General features: G+C 32.3%; 1 protein-coding gene across 1 annotated transcript in view; it reads left to right on the forward strand.

The window, feature by feature from the left end:
• The window catches only part of LOC127715071 (solute carrier family 4 member 11-like), a 71,065-nt gene that overhangs the window by 33,134 nt on the left and 21,513 nt on the right, over positions 1-16,418 (forward strand). The window contains exons 3-7 of the mRNA XM_052221098.1: positions 6,701-7,158; positions 7,542-7,579; positions 8,014-8,248; positions 13,798-13,882; positions 14,955-15,078. Coding sequence (XP_052077058.1) covers positions 6,723-7,158; positions 7,542-7,579; positions 8,014-8,248; positions 13,798-13,882; positions 14,955-15,078 — 918 coding nt within the window. The 5' untranslated portion in view covers positions 6,701-6,722. The remainder of the gene's footprint in view (positions 1-6,700; positions 7,159-7,541; positions 7,580-8,013; positions 8,249-13,797; positions 13,883-14,954; positions 15,079-16,418) is intronic.

Here is a 16,418-nt window from a genome sequence, read left to right on the forward strand (position 1 = left end):
TTTTTTTTTACATTAAATTTGGGTCTTCGTCGATACCATACTTATTCCAGACGTTCCGTATTAGAGGACGTTTCTGGCATTTCCTCTGCACTTGTATTATTATTACTTCATCACGATGACAAGAATAACAGTAGAGAGCAACGTTAATTGATAAGACCCAGTATATTCAGAAAGTTGAATGTGGGCAGTATATGGAAGAAGAAGACAACAACAATAGGGATCATTCGTAATATTTCTTCCTGTAGACGTTGCTGATGTTCCATAAGTGGTTGTCGGAAACGTTTTAATCAATTTGACGCTTGAATCGCATTACGTTGCACATGTTTACATTAGTAACCACAATCGACACTCGCTAATTTCACCAAACTAAGCTCCAAAATTGTTGTGTCCCCGGCTGCAATTATTCTGAAGGGGGACCACAGATAACCAAAAGACCATGAAATTCTTTTAAAATGGAGAGAAGGCATCAACCATACATGCCTCCAATAAACGTCTTTTTATATGAAATATATAGCCCAAAAATGTTGGTGACGAAAGCTTTTTGGCAATGTACTGTAGCGGCGTTTCCGCTTATAATAGAAGAAATCTCAATATTTTTTAAATACATCGTTTACCTTTCTATAAGATCTATATTTCTGTCTCTTGTGACAGCTCCACGTAACGTTAGTTCTGGAACAGACCAGGTATTGTAATCATCGGATGCCATTGTTTACGTTGTAAATACAGATGCAAGCGTTTTACGTGATTGAAGCGTTCAAGTAACCACTTATGGAACCGCAGCGCTGCCATGCGTGAAAAGTCGTGAATGATTCCTATTCGCTGAAGGCATGTTTACAAAATGTCAAAACGAGCCAAAGACCAAAAAAATTGAGAAGGACAGTTAAGCCCCTTTTATAGAGACAAATACTATACTATTCATAAAAAGGCTTTTGGGTTTTTCAATCGAAATAAAAGCAAGCTTACTTAAAAGATTATAATTAGAGAAGAATTCTCGCCTGTACTAGCCAATTTTCACAAATTTAAAGTTGTTTATAAAAAATTATATCATGAATGATGGTTAATTACGTTTTTTTGGGTAATCAGTCATACCGCATGTTGCCTATTATTACCATACATGAAGGAAAACACCCGAGACGTCCCAAAAATATATAGGTGCTCCTATCATTGGAGTAAACACTACACAGTTGTGTACTCACACATGGCGGCACGAAATACGATCGGAAATCCATTTGACGATATCTCAACGTTTCAAAACGAAGTGAAAAATATCATGCGCCACGCGGGCGCTTACATTTGTCACTTTATGCGCCATTTCTGGTCGATAAGCGCAATTGGCGCAAGGCGCACGTCCTTCCCGATCACTGAGATGAAAAGAGTTGTGATTTGCTTTAGTTTTTTTAGCCACAGCAAATATAAATGTGCTTGTTCAATGTTTGGTGACATACCATGTTAATTGTTGTCTGCATGATGCTTTGTAAAAAGGTTTCCTATAACATTTTTTTGTTGGGTAACTGCTGACAGTTTACCATGTGAAAATTCTGAGAAGCCAAAAATAATGCGAAATGCATAAATAAGTAGCAATGTCAGATCTAAACAAGAATGTTAAATGTGATAGCATATATTGATATCACCTTTCTGTAAATTCAACTTCGATTCACAACTGCTTGTCAGTGGCAAATATTTCATGTACAGTCAGCCTGATTAAACCGAAATGAACTATTTTCAAATTATGTTTAAAGTTTGTTTTTATGTTATGTCGTTACACCAATGTCCCATGCTAGTGGTGGTGATGAGCGCCTAAAAATATTTAACATTGTCATTCTTTATGTGCCCGTCTCAAGTCAGGAGCCTGTAATTCAGTGGTTGCTGTTAGTTCATGTCCGTCATATTTAAATTTTCATAAATTGCTTTGTTATTGTAGATACTTCGTTTTCTCTAGTGAATTGTTATATATTTTCCATGTCGGGGACTTTTGAAGCTGACTGCACGTTATAGGTTTTCTCATTGTTGAAGGTAATTACGGTGCATTCCAATAACTTACATCCACTTCATTGAACTTCATTTGGACTAAAGGAGTTGTCTGATGATCATTAGCAAAAATATATAAAAATCTCCTTAAAGTTTGCTTCATGTGGCTATTCCTTTAATATATAAAGATGTGTGGTTACTTGTTTTTTTTCTTTCATTGAACTGTTATCCAAACTGAGCGTGTTACACAATGTAGTGAATTTCTGCATTCCTGTCTTAGTTTTAATGTATATAATAATAAAAATGTATATTCAAAGACTTAAATATTTATTTCTCCAATTCCATGTAAGACAAGCATGAAAAATTCAATGAAATTAAAAAAAATACTAAAAAAAGTCATTTTCTCCTGTTGTACTTCTCCCTTCTTCTAATGCGTGATTTCTTTCTGGGGGTATTCCTACAATAAAGAATATATTATAAATAAAAAGAAATAATGTTTGTCAAGTTTATAGCATAGGCAATTCATTAATTTTTAAGACAGTAATCTGAGACTTGAGACTTAGCAGTAATTGACCAATCATGTCAATATGGATCAAAATAGTTAAACTGATAAAGGATGCAGACCAAAGGTGCATGTACTTTTTACATCATGTTTGGGTCAATTATTTAAAAAAAACTCATGATGTACTGGTATTTCACATGGTGACACATTTTCATTGCATAATATTATTATACTAGCATGTATAGACTGCATATATATTATCAAGGGAACCAAATATAAATCTAAATTTCTTTCACTAACAATACAAATTCACCTATCATACCTCATGTTGTGTGTGTGCAACTTGTCTCGTGTGTTTCTCAGTTCTGCAGTGGGAACTTACTGATACAGAAAAATTGGAATTTCATATAATTACAAATTTTACATCATTACATCGGTTAATTACTAAGGCTTGCACATACATTATCCGGAAAACAGATTGTTCATCTGAATGTAAGTTATGGGTGAGTTGCTCATTGACCCTGTCCCACGGACTGGTAATAACTCGAGGTTACTTTCCGGTTTAGTCGGTAAATTCAAGTCTATAACTGCACTTATTTTATTTAAAGTGCTTATAAACCAACATTTATGAACATGTCAAATCTTATATTCACACTTACCGGAACATAACACTCTTTATAAATCCACATTTGTTAATTATTATTTTCTCTTTCGCTGTCAAAAATGGCGGTCGAATCCTTCTTGTCAATCATTGCGAGTCACGTGCCGAGTCACGTGATCGAAGACTTACAATTAATTACTATTTGACTGGTCAGTACAGGAAGTGACCAATCTCTGTGTTATAGTAGTCTCAGGATGAACCAAGAATTTACGATGAGACGATGTGCTGATGTAGGGCAGACGTACAGCAGATACAGGTAATTTTTAAGAGATTTTACATTTGATTTTTACATCATGAATATTTTTAATTAAAATTAAAAAAAAAAAGATATACACCCCCTTTAGTTTTATTCATGGGCTCTGTTAGTTCACACTTTGAGGATGACCATTTGGTGTTCTGAAAAGGGGGAGGTGGGAATGTAATAATAATTTTATTATTCAATATTGAATTACATTGTGTGCCTTCACAATCAAGGAAAGATGTTTACAGTTTACTACACAATGTCAGGCACATTCAACTTAATTTTGTCATGTTCTGATTTGGATGGACATGCAACACAAAAAATCCCTAAAGGTTAATATTGTGTTTTAGAGTCTTTATACTTAACTGAAAGAAGCTTCTTAATTATATATGTACATTGTATGATAAATATCAGTAATATATGATGCATACAGGTCATGACCAGAATTAAAAATGATTAATAAAATGTTTTTACATTATTTTTAGGTTGTCCATATTTTAAAAGGGATTGATCATGGTGAAGGTACAAAGCTGCAAAAATGATGACTGTGCATCGATCAATATCCACTCAATAATATGAAAACACGATGAAAACAAACGAACCAGCAGCAGAAAAGAAATTTGAGTATAAGATTATTGAAAGGTACTTATTGAATTATTTTTCATCCTTCCCACACTTGAAATAAAAATACATTAATCATGTTAATCATTCACATCTATAAGCTGTAAACACATCTCAAAAACATTGATCTGATCATCATGCACAATGGTTAATCATGGCTATTATGTGATCAAAATGAGGTGTCTGGTATGCTTCAACCAGATAGTAAACCAACAACAAACACAACACAAAGGGAAAGATAATATGAGGCTAAATAAAAATATATGCGTGGTTCCAATTACCTTACCTACCTTTTTTTTTAGTCTTAACAATAGCCTACCCTAAAGATTTTTTTGTCATTTTTCAGTAAGTACTGTTTAAGTCAAAATGTTGCTCCCATAGACATGATAGACTCAATGTAAAAAAAACCATAAAAAAAAAGAAATTCTAACAACTACCCTAATTTTTTTTAAATGTAACTGGAACCACACATACTATTTTATTTGGCTTTGAGAGACACCTGATCCATGAACAATAAAAGTCTATTTTGATAAAAAGAGATGTGTGTTATAAGTCTAAGAGACAGCAACCCAACAACTATAGCCAAAGATATCTAGAGAACACATAGTCTTCAACAATAGACATACATGTGTCTAAATTGCTCTTAGTGTATAAATGTTGTGAATAAATTACACACAAACACAAATAAAATATGCCAGTAACATATATTTTTGAATAATTGCAGACATGATAGACTCAATGTAAAAAAAAACCATAAAATAAAAAAATTCTTACCTACCTACCCTAATTTTTTTTTAAATGTAACTGGAACCACACATACTATTTTATTTGGCTTTGAGAGACACCTGATCCATGAACAATAGAAGTCTATTTTGATAAAAAGAGATGTGTGTTATGAGTCTTAGAGACAGCAACCCAACAACTATAGCCAAAGATATCTAGAGAACACATAGTCTTCAACAATAGACATACATGTGTCTAAATTGCTCTTAGTGTATAAATGTTGTGAATAAATTACACACAAACACAAATAAAATATATATGCCAGTAACATATATTTTTGAATAATTGCAGACTGGAGCATGGTATTGTAATGTTATTTTAATTCAAAATTCTATGCATGTTATGATGTATGATTTTTTTTCTTTCAGATTAATCAATGAAGACTTAATGGAACAGGATTGGAATGCAGAAACTTTGGACTTAATTCATGAATAATATCAATGGATGATGAAGAAAACTGACCAAACTGACAAAGTATTTCGTATGCATGTAAACTGGACATTTTTGTTTGGTTAATGCACAATAAACAAATTTGTAAAATTGAAAATTAAAACCATTTGTGAAAGATTTCAAGAGGACCAAAAGTTACCATGGACTTATGAATGATTTAACCAGAAAAATGATTTACATGTACAATTAAGTAAATACATCTTTGACTAAAAAATGATAATTTATCAACGTTAATATTTTAAAGAGGTTGATCTTTTCGTTTAAAAGGTCTTAAATGTGGATGATGTATAAACTGTTGTAATTTCTTTAATTGTTGACTTGCATTAAAATGGTTATTGTCTTATTTCAAGTTTTCTTATTAATTCATTCAAAAATAAGCAGTGCATGCAAAATGATATCTAACATTTCAGTGGAATTGTCAATTTCCATTGAAATATCACTGGTTTTCTTCGGTTGATTGTTACAATTTCCAATGGAATTACCACTGGTATCCCAGTAGAAAACAATAAATGTCCAGTGGGAAAACAATGGTATTCCAACGAAGTTTTCACTGGTATTCCAATGTAATTTCCACTGTATTCCACTCGAGTATTCACCGGAATCCCACTGGATATTCCACTGATATCCCAATGGAAAACAATGAATGTCCAATGAAAATCCCGACCAAATTTCCCAGTGGTAATACAGTGGTATTCCAATGGAACTCTGATGAAACTCCACTGGTATTTTCAGTGAAATCCCACTTTACATTTTCAGTAGGGTAGATATAAGAAGATGTGGTATGAGTGCCAATGAGACAACCTTCCATCTAAGTCAAAATTTATGTATGTTTCATGTGGTGTGTCACATTACACCTTGACCTTTGACCTCAAGTTCAAAATAGTTGAATTTTATACATTCTATTGTCTTGAACATAACTTTTTTGTCCTTTGAAATAATCATGCTATAGATTTGACACATAAATACAGTACCTCAAGGTCATGTGTTGACTACTACTGAGAATTACCTCTGACCTTAATCTTTGACCTTGAATGTCAAATATTTGATTTCATATGTCAATATCAAAACCTCATATATATTCTTGCAGCTTGCCATGGCAATACATTTTCAAATGCAACTAAGGGTGTACCCCTGGGTTTGAATCATGCCCTGTCCTATCATATAATAAATTGTTAAATATTTCAAAAATGGTTCAGATTTCCAACCCTTACACATATAATGCCTTGACAAGACCTTTCTACTAAGTTCACAATAGGTTTACTGGATTGACTCCTAGAGATGAAAGGGAGACATTAGTTTTGGTTCACTAAAACAGTTCCACATAAACACTGTTCATTTCCTATTCTAACTTTTTTTTTTTTTGTTGGATGCTGCATTTCCTTTTGATTTTAAGTTGTCACCATATTTATATACCAAAACAGTCATTACAGTTAAAAGTAGTATTTATACTAAATGACTGTTTGTTATTTTGTAGGTTGTAGATTGTTTTGTTGACAATGGATTCTTCTCCAGAGGAAACTACTGTAGAATTAGAACAAGTATTTATTGTGACACCTACAAGTGAGAAGACTCCAGATATTCAGTCAGAATCATCATCACCAACTACTACACACAATGGCATTGAAAAAAGTGGACATCTATATTTCAGTAAAATAAATCCAAAAATATTAGACCTAAAACAGAATGGCAGATTGTATCTTTCCCCATCAGACAACTCTGTCGATTCGGTTGGCCATTACAGAAAAGGAGGATATTTATCTCCCCTTGATACAGCCAGCGATGACGAGGGTGGGGGGAGGAGAAGACACAAGAGTGAGGGATCTGTTCAGATTGCCACTTCTAGATCAAATCATTTGATTCCAAACAAGAAAAATTCTATGTATGAAAGTCGTAGTACTATAAGTGGAGTAAGATTTGATGATCCTTTTATTGGTAAGTTTATTTTTGAAAGTAAGTTGTAATAAAGTTGATAGGCACTAGTAGTTTACTGGTGTTCTAGCCTCATAAATTGATATAGGAAATACAAATAAAGGAAACAAAAAAACTGAAGGAATTGCAATAATGTGCCTTTCTTTGTCCTTAAATTTAAAAATATTTTCTTTAAGTGTTTTTTTTTTTAATTTTCACAGTTTATCTGTTTTATAATCATGTTTAAATGTAGATATTGTTATTTAAACATTTTTAACAACTTCTGAAACTGCAGTTATATAAATTCTTATTATCTGTTTTATAATCATGTTTAAATGTAGATATTGTTATTTAAACATTTTTAACAACTTCTGAAACTGCAGTTATATAAATTCTTATTGTTTCAGATGAAAATGGGCACACATTGATGTACTCAAGGCATGAGGTAAGTTGTTTAAATAAAACACATCCCATGCTGTATTTTAAAAGTGAAATTAATATTAAATTTATTTATTGGACCCTGATATCATCTGTGATTGTAATATTCCTTCCATTTTTCACCTGTATGGTTCTCTCTATGCACTTAATTTTGTTTAAATTGTCTTTCCTGTGCTGTATTAGTAGTTTCTGCAACATGGTCGATCTCAAGTGAAAACCAAAGAAAAAATTCTAACGGACCTGGCAATCACATTCATGAGTTTGTAAATATACAACCCATAAAAGAACTATTTGCACATGTAACAGTATTCAGCTGACATTGACCTTATTTTCATGGTTCATTGATCAGTAGCTAACATTTATTGTTACACTATATAGCTTAGGGGTATCTTGTCATTTAAAGATGCCCACTGCTTTTTTAACTTTATCTTTTTTTTTCAGAAAGTACCATTAAAAGATTTCTCTATGGAATACAGAGCTTCTAAGGATATAAAGAAATTTCTTGATAACTTTGCATTAATACTGGATCTCAATAAAAATGGTGTAGATGAAATCATCGATGATATTGTCAAGAAAATATTAGAAATGAATGAGGCAAAAGCCAGTATTGATCAGTCTAAATTAGAGAAAATAAGTTTGGATCAAGTCAGATCAGCACTCTTCACACACGATCAGGGTAAATATTAAACATGAATTTTTTACCTAAATTTTATACTGGACCAAATCACTACTTTACCTTAAAATTCAGGACCCACATTTTTTTAAATGTATATTTCATCACCCTACTTATTTTTTTATGCATAAAATATAAAGAATGAATTTGGAAGGTTTATGAAAAAAATTGCAAGTTATGCACTGTCCACACAAGGGACTTAATATTTGGAGACCAAGCAAATCAATAGAACATAACTGTGTCAAATCACTACTTTACTTTAAAATTCATCACCCATATTTTTAACATGTAATTTCATCCCCCTAATCTTACCATTTTATGCATAAGATATAAAAAAATTAATTTGGAAGGTGTATAAAAAAAAATTGGGGTATATATAGAAATCACCTTGTCCGTATGTACATCTATCTGTCTGTCTCTGTCTGTCTGTCCATGTGCCTTGCAAGCACAATCACTCCTTCTAATAGACTGGATGGATATTGATGAAACTTTAGGCAGTTGTAGATCACTATACCTGAGGATGTGCATACAGGAATATAAATTGTCTGTCTTACATGTCAAATAGATTAAAGTAAATTTATTTTTATAGATGTCATTTTTTAGCTCACCTGGCCCGAAGGGCCAAGTGAGCTTTTCTCATCACTTGGCGTCCGTCGTCCGTCGTCCGTCGTCGTCGTCGTTAGCTTTTTACAAAAATCTTCTCCTCTGAAACCACTGGACCAAATTTAACCAAACTTGGCCACAATCATCATTAGGGTATCTTGTTTAAAAAATGTGTCCGATGACCCCCCCAACCAACCAAGATGGCCGCCATTGCTAAAAATAGAACATGGGGGGTAAAATGTAGATTTGGGCTTATATCTCTAAAACCAAAGCATTTAGAGTAAATCTGACATAGGATAAAACTGATTATCAGGTCAAGATCTATCTGCCCTGAAATTTTCAGGCAAATCTGACAACCTGTTGTTGGGTTGCTGCCCCTGAATTGGTAATTTTAAAGAAATTTTGCAGTTTTTGGTTATTATCTTGAATATTATTATAGATAGAGATAAACTGTAAACAGCAATAATGTTAAGCAAAGTAAGATCTACAAATAAGTTGTCATGACCAAAATTGTCAGTCGACCCTTTAGGAGTTATTGCCCTTACTAGTCAATTTTTAACAATTTTTTGTAAATTTTTGTAATGTTTTACAAAAGCTTCTTCTCTGAAACTACTGAGACAAATTTAACCATACTTGGCCATAATCATTATTAGGGTATATAGTTTAAAAAATTTGTCCGATGACTCCACCTTCCAACCATCATGGCCGACTTGGTTAAAAATAAAACATAGGGGTAAAATGCAGTTTTTGATTTATATCTCTGAAACTAAAGCATTTAGAGCAAATCTGACAGGTGGCAAAAATGTTCATCAGATTTAGATTTATCTGCCCAGAAATTTTCAGACGAATCCGACAACCCATTGTTGGGTTGCTGCCCCTGAGTTAGAAATTTTACAAAAATTTTGCAGTTTTTTGTTATTATCTTAGATATCATTATAAAAAATAATATCAAATACTATTAATTATGATTTTAACCTTATTTTACATGATTTCCAAAGCATCAGTAAATACAGGTGAGCGACACAGGCTCTTGAGAGCCTCTAGTTTATTTAAAACATACTACTATCATATATCTGGTTTTTCTTTGTGTTCGCTTTTTTTTCTCAGTTTGATGACAAAATGTAGGGTGTGTATAATTTTCACTGATTGGGAAAATACATGTGAAAAAAGAACTGTATTGTACCGTTACAGATGTTAACAGCATAAACTTAATTGACTGACATGTAATCGATTACAAGTAAATAGGTGTACTACAAACAAAATACACATAATTCAGAGAACATTCAAGGAACATAAATTATGTACATTGGGACATGCTCAAAAATGATAGTTTTGATCATTAGAGATATACAAATATCTGTGTAAATGTGATTTATTTTTATTTTATTTTCACTTTAAAGGCAAATTGTTCTGGTTAAGACACCAATCAATAGTTTGTGGCTTATTAACATTATTTAATATGTCACTGATTGCAGTGTTGTCAAAGGTGTAACATGTATGATTAGCCAAATTAATTATTATGAAAACAGAGATCTTAATTTATTAAGTATGCTCATTCTTGTGATCTGTTGAATAACACAAAAGACACGATAATTAACAATATGATGTATGAAACTTTCAAACAACAATAAATCTTGGAATATGCAGGGAAATTTACGCAGGGTCAAATTTTTACATTTCTTTAGCTGCTGCAAACAAAGCGAAAAAAACGATATGTGGTAGTATTAATGAGATGTGATGGGTATCTATCCTTTCCTGGGTTCACTCACAGTTATAGGTTTTAGCTCACCTTTTCAAAGGAAATGTGAGCTTTTGCCATCACTTGGCGTCCGTCGTCGTCCGTCTGGTGTAGACTATTTCAAACATCTTCTCCTCCGAAACTACTAAACCAATTCCAACCAAACTTAAGCTGAATGATCCTTAGGGTATCTAGAATAAAGTTTGTGTTTTATTTTCTGTTTCGTCTAAAAACATGGCCGCCATGGCTAAAAATAGAACATAGGAGTAAAATGCAGTTTATGGCTTATATCTCAAAAACTAAAGCATTTAGAGCAAATCTGACATCGGATAAAAATGTTCATCATGTCAAGTTCTATCAGCCCTGAAATTTTTAGATGAATCTAACAACCCATTGTTGGGTTGTTGCCACTAAATTGGTGATTTTAAGGAAATTTTGCAGTTTTTAAACGACCGCAAAAAAATTTTTGTGGTCGTATATTGGAATGACGTTGGCGTCGTTGTCGTTGTCCGGCGTCGTCCGAAGACACATTTGTTTTCACACTCTAACTTGAGTTTAAGTGAATGGATCTCTATGAAATTTTACCACAAGGTTAAATACCACAAAAGGAAGGTTGGGATTGATTTTGGGGGTTATGGTACCAACAGTAAAGGAATTAGGGGCCAAAAAGGGGCCAAAAATAAGCATTTTTGTAACTTCCAGACATAACTTGTGTGTTAGTGTATGGATCTCTCTGACATTGTACCACAAGGTTCCATATCACAAAAGGAATGCTGGGATTGATTTTGTGTGTAAGTGTATGGATCTTTCTGAAATTGTACTACAAGGTACCATACCGCAAAGGGAAGGCTGGGATTGAGTTTGGGGGGAATGAATCATAAGGGGGTTCAAAAAATTTTTGGGGGGGGATTTGTTTTTTTTTTCCTTTTTTTTCTTTTTTTCCTTTTTTTTTTCTTTTAAAATTTTTATTTTAAGTTGGTTATTTCTGATTTATATTTAAAAGCAAATAATAATGATATGGTAGGAGATACACACCAAACAGGATGTGTAAATTATTATATAATAAGTATTGTGCAATAGCAAGAAAATTTCAATTGCACAGTATTGCACAATAGCAAGAAATCTTCAATTGCACAGTATTGCGAAATAGCAAGAAATCTTCAATTGCACAGTATTGCACCATAGCAAGAAATATCCAATAGCACAATATTGCGTAATAGCAAGAAATTGTCAATTGTACAGTATTGCGCAATAGCAAGAAATATTTAATTGCACAGTATATTGTGCAAAAGAAGATACTTCTTATAAATTGCTTATTTCTTGACCAATTTCAATGGGGTTTTATTCTTGAATTCTGGGGGTTCTTTAATATGCTGAATCTAACCGTGTATTTAGTTTTTGGATTTTGGGCCCCGTTTTTAAATTGGTTCACATTGAAGTTGTCCAAAGGGTCCAAAATTAAACTTTGTTTGATTTCATCAAAAATTGAATTATTGGGGTTCTTTGATATGCCGATTCTAACCGTGTATTTAGATTCTTAATTTTTGGTTCCGTTTTCAAATTGGTCTACATTAAGGTCCAAAGGGTCCAAAATTAAACTTAGTTTGATTTTAACAAAAATTGAATTCTTAGGGTTCTTTGATATGCTGAATCTAAACATGTATTTAGATTTTTGATTATGGACCCAGTTTTCAAGTTGGTCCAAATCGGGGTCCAAAATTAAACTTTGTTTGATTTAAACAAAAATTGAATATATGGGGTTCTTTGATATGCTGAATCTATCCATGTATTTAGATTTTTGATTTTTGGGCCCCGTTATCAACTTTGTCCACATTGAGGTCAAAAGGGTCCAAAATTAAACTTTGTTTGATTTCATCAAAAATTGAATTCTTGGGGTTCTTTGATATGCTGAATCTAACCATGTATTTAGATTTTGGATATTGGACCATAATAGGTGAATGTCCAATTTAAAATTTTTAAGTTCTTAGACCACATTCATTCTGTGTCAGAAACCTATGCTGTGTCAAATATTTAATCACAATCCAAATGCAAAGCTGTATCAAGCTTGAATGTTGTGTCCATACTTGCCCCAACTGTTCAGGGTTTGACCTGTGCGGTCGTATCAAGCTGCGCCCTGCGGAGCATTTTATTGGTTTTTATTTTGAATATTATATAGATAAAGATAAACTGTTAACAGCAAAAATGTTCAGCAAAGTAAGATCTACAAATAAGTTTTATAGGACCAAAATTGTCAATTGTCCCCTTAAGGAGTTATTGCCCATTAAAGACATTTTTACACAATTTGTTTATCATGTTTTCTTACTTTTAAAAAATCTTCTCCTCTGAACCTACTGAACTAAATTAATACCAAACTTAAGCTGAATGATTTTTAGGTTACCTAGAATAAGTCTTGTGTTTTATTTTCTGTTTCCTCAGAAAACATGGCCGACATGGCTAAAAATAGAACATAGGGTAAAATGCAGTTTTTGACTTATATCTCAAAAACTAAAGCATTTAGACAAGAAGTTAAAGTATTCATTAGGTCAAGGTCTGCCTGCCAAGAAATTATCAGCCAAATCGGGTATCTGATTTTTAGGTTATTGCCCCTGAATTGATGATTTTAAGGAAACTTTGCAGTTTTCGGTTATTATCTTGAATATTATTATAGATAAAGATAAACTGTAAACTGCAAAAATGTTAAGCAAAGTAAGATCTACCAATAAGTTTTTATATGACCAAAATTGTCAATTGACCCCTTAAGGAGTTATTGTCATTTAAAGACAATTTTTCTTAATTTGTTCATCTAGTTTGCTTACTTTAAAAATCTTCTCCTTTGAAACTGCTGAATCAATTTCAGCCGAACTTGGGCTAAATGAGTTTCAGAGTATCTAGTATAAATTTTGTATTTTATTTCCTTGTACGTCAAGAAACATAGCCACTATGGCTAAAATGGAACATAGGGGTAAAATATATTTGTTTGGTTTTGAGTAAAATATGACAGATACAAAGAACATTTAAATGGCATTTTTAAGCCACTCATTAATATATATTGAAAAGCAAAAATAATCATTGATAAAAGATTTAAGCAAAAAATTACAGGTGAGTGATTAAGGCTCTTGAGAGCCTCTTGTTTTATACAGGTGTCACAACCATAGGTTAAATATTTTTTGCATTGATTTTGTTGTATAATATGGAAAACTTTTCTTTGTAGTACATATGTTAAGCAGAACACTACAATGTACCAGTATATCCATAGGAGGAGGTTTTGACTACGATCAGAACTGGATATGTGCAATGTAAGTATACAATGTACCAGTATATCCATAGGAGGTGGGTTTGACTAGGACCAGAACTGGATATGTGCAATATAAGTATACAATGTACCAGTATATCCATAGGAGGTGGGTTTGACTACGACCAGAACTGAATATGTGCAATGTAAGTATACAATGTACCAGTATATCCATAGGAGGTGGGTTTGACTACGACCAGAACTGGATATGTGCAATATAAGTATACAATGTACCAGTATATCCATAGGAGGTGGGTTTGACTACGACCAGAACTGGATATGTGCTATATAAGTATACAATATACCAGTATATCCATAGGAGGGTTTGACTACGACCAGAACTGGATATGTGCAATATAAGTATACAATGAACCCAACTATGAGGAAAAAAGTATTTTGATCAAGCAAAAGGAAAAAAATATGATTGATAGTTTTTGCCATTAAATTTAATATTAAGTTCTTTAGAAAATTGCCTTGGTTTGCACAACTAAAAGATGAATAATTTGATGCTTGTCTGGTACAAAGAAAATTTCAGAATAATAAAATTTGAAATGACAACAGCAGAGATAGCCTCTTAAAAATTGAAGTTGTTTTCACATCCTTGTTTTTTGGGTTGTTGGTGGTGGATATATAAGATTGTCTCATTGGCAATCGTATCAATCATCTCTATGATCTCTTTATTTTTATGTTTGCTATTCATTTTGCATACCTCTCAACAAATCAAATGTTATGTTGTTAATACTATTGGAATTGTATCAAGTACATTCTATGTAGAACTCTTAATGTTATAATTTAATGGTACATGAATTCATAATAATCAGAACATATATCTGCTTTTATATTTTTGGCTCAAATTCAAAATATTGTTCTAAAAATTTGATAAGATCACAGTGCTCCAGAAGTTGTCCGGTCAAGTCACTTGACATCATTATGGGAAAGATGCATGGCATAGCTGTCCCATTGAAATTTCTTTTATGTATATATATGATATTTGGGAACAAAAGGGGCAGGTTTAGTTTTTACTGATTTATAGAATACTAATTAAGGTGTATTAAATCTGTCCTCTTCTTTCATAGGGCAAGTATTCCATCCATACAGACTCGACACATTGGAATAGCTCGACTGAAATATCCAGCTAATCTTGGCATCAGTAGTGAAGAGGTGTACTTTGTTATTGTGGTTCTTACTCCTATAAAGGAGGTATGTTTTATAATTATATTTATAGAAGTTCATCTCTTATTGATGTTATTGGCTGCAAATTAAATCATCTAATTCAATTATCATGATTATATGTTTCCAATTTTTAGTATAATAAAAGTAAGAATAGAATAATTCGATTAACAATAGTTTTACATTACTCTAACTTGTACTTGCATCAAGCAGTTACAATGTTTAAAAATTCACAAATTTTATCTAACTGAAAGTAGTTGACTTTAAAGAAAAAACAATGATAAAATTAATGAAATATTACTCTATAGTATATGATAGTGCAATCTAATTTGTTTTTTATGCCCCTGTCACACCAGAGAGGGCATACAGTGTTACCCTTATCCTTCCGTATGTCCGTTCGTACGTCCATACGTCCCAAAATTAGTTTCCGTTCTCTAACTTTAGTTTGCCTCAACCAAAAGTTATGAAACTTTTATACAATGCCTATTACCACAAAACAAAGATCAAGTTAGAATTTGGGTTGCATCACTTTTACCGTTCATGAGTTATGTCCCTTTATAGCGTTATATGCAAGAGGGGGCATCATCGCTGTGTCCCATGGACACATTCTCCATTTAGTTTTTACTTATTTTCTTAGCTTGAAAAATGCCATTATGCAATTTTCAGCTTCATGATGAACTATTGATTTGGAAAAATACAGCATTCATATCACTACAAAAAATCTCTTACCATTAGATTAAAAATTTTGATAACAGATGAATTTATTTGAAGATCCATAAATATATTGATTGCTTTTCTTTTAGAAATTTTATGTAAGTGAAAGCATATTACTGAGGAGCCACATTTTTAGCAAGAAGTGCTTGCATGCTTCATGCAGATGTGATTCATTTACAATGCTTTGTACTCCATCGTTTTTTTTTAAAGCTTTCAATTCTTAAGTAAATTACATAATGTAACATGTTTTTTTTTCACGTTTTTTTCATGTATGTCAGAAAAGGAAAAAAATTGATAATTTAATATCATTTAAACTGGTAAGCAAATTTATAGACTAAATAGCAAAACAACACACACAAAGAGACACAGTATAAATAATTCACTGAAGTAATTATGGACAGAAGTGTTTAATTGATGTAAAAGAAACTTAACCATTTCAAATTAAATTTCCAACTGCAATTTTCAATAATTGATAAGTTCATTATATGTTTAAAGAATATTATCACCTGTTGACTGTAAAAGATAGTTTTTACTGCCTTGCACATGCTGTTTTATGTGAAATTTTATGTTTCCATATGGGGATGAACTATGTCCTTGAAATGTCAGAAATGTAGAATTTGATGGGGAAGATCCATAAATTGAAGAGATCAACAGAA

This window comes from Mytilus californianus, unplaced genomic scaffold, assembly GCF_021869535.1.
Source record: "Mytilus californianus isolate M0D057914Y unplaced genomic scaffold, xbMytCali1.0.p SCAF_9, whole genome shotgun sequence".
Classification (NCBI taxonomy): Eukaryota; Metazoa; Mollusca; class Bivalvia; order Mytilida; family Mytilidae; genus Mytilus; species Mytilus californianus.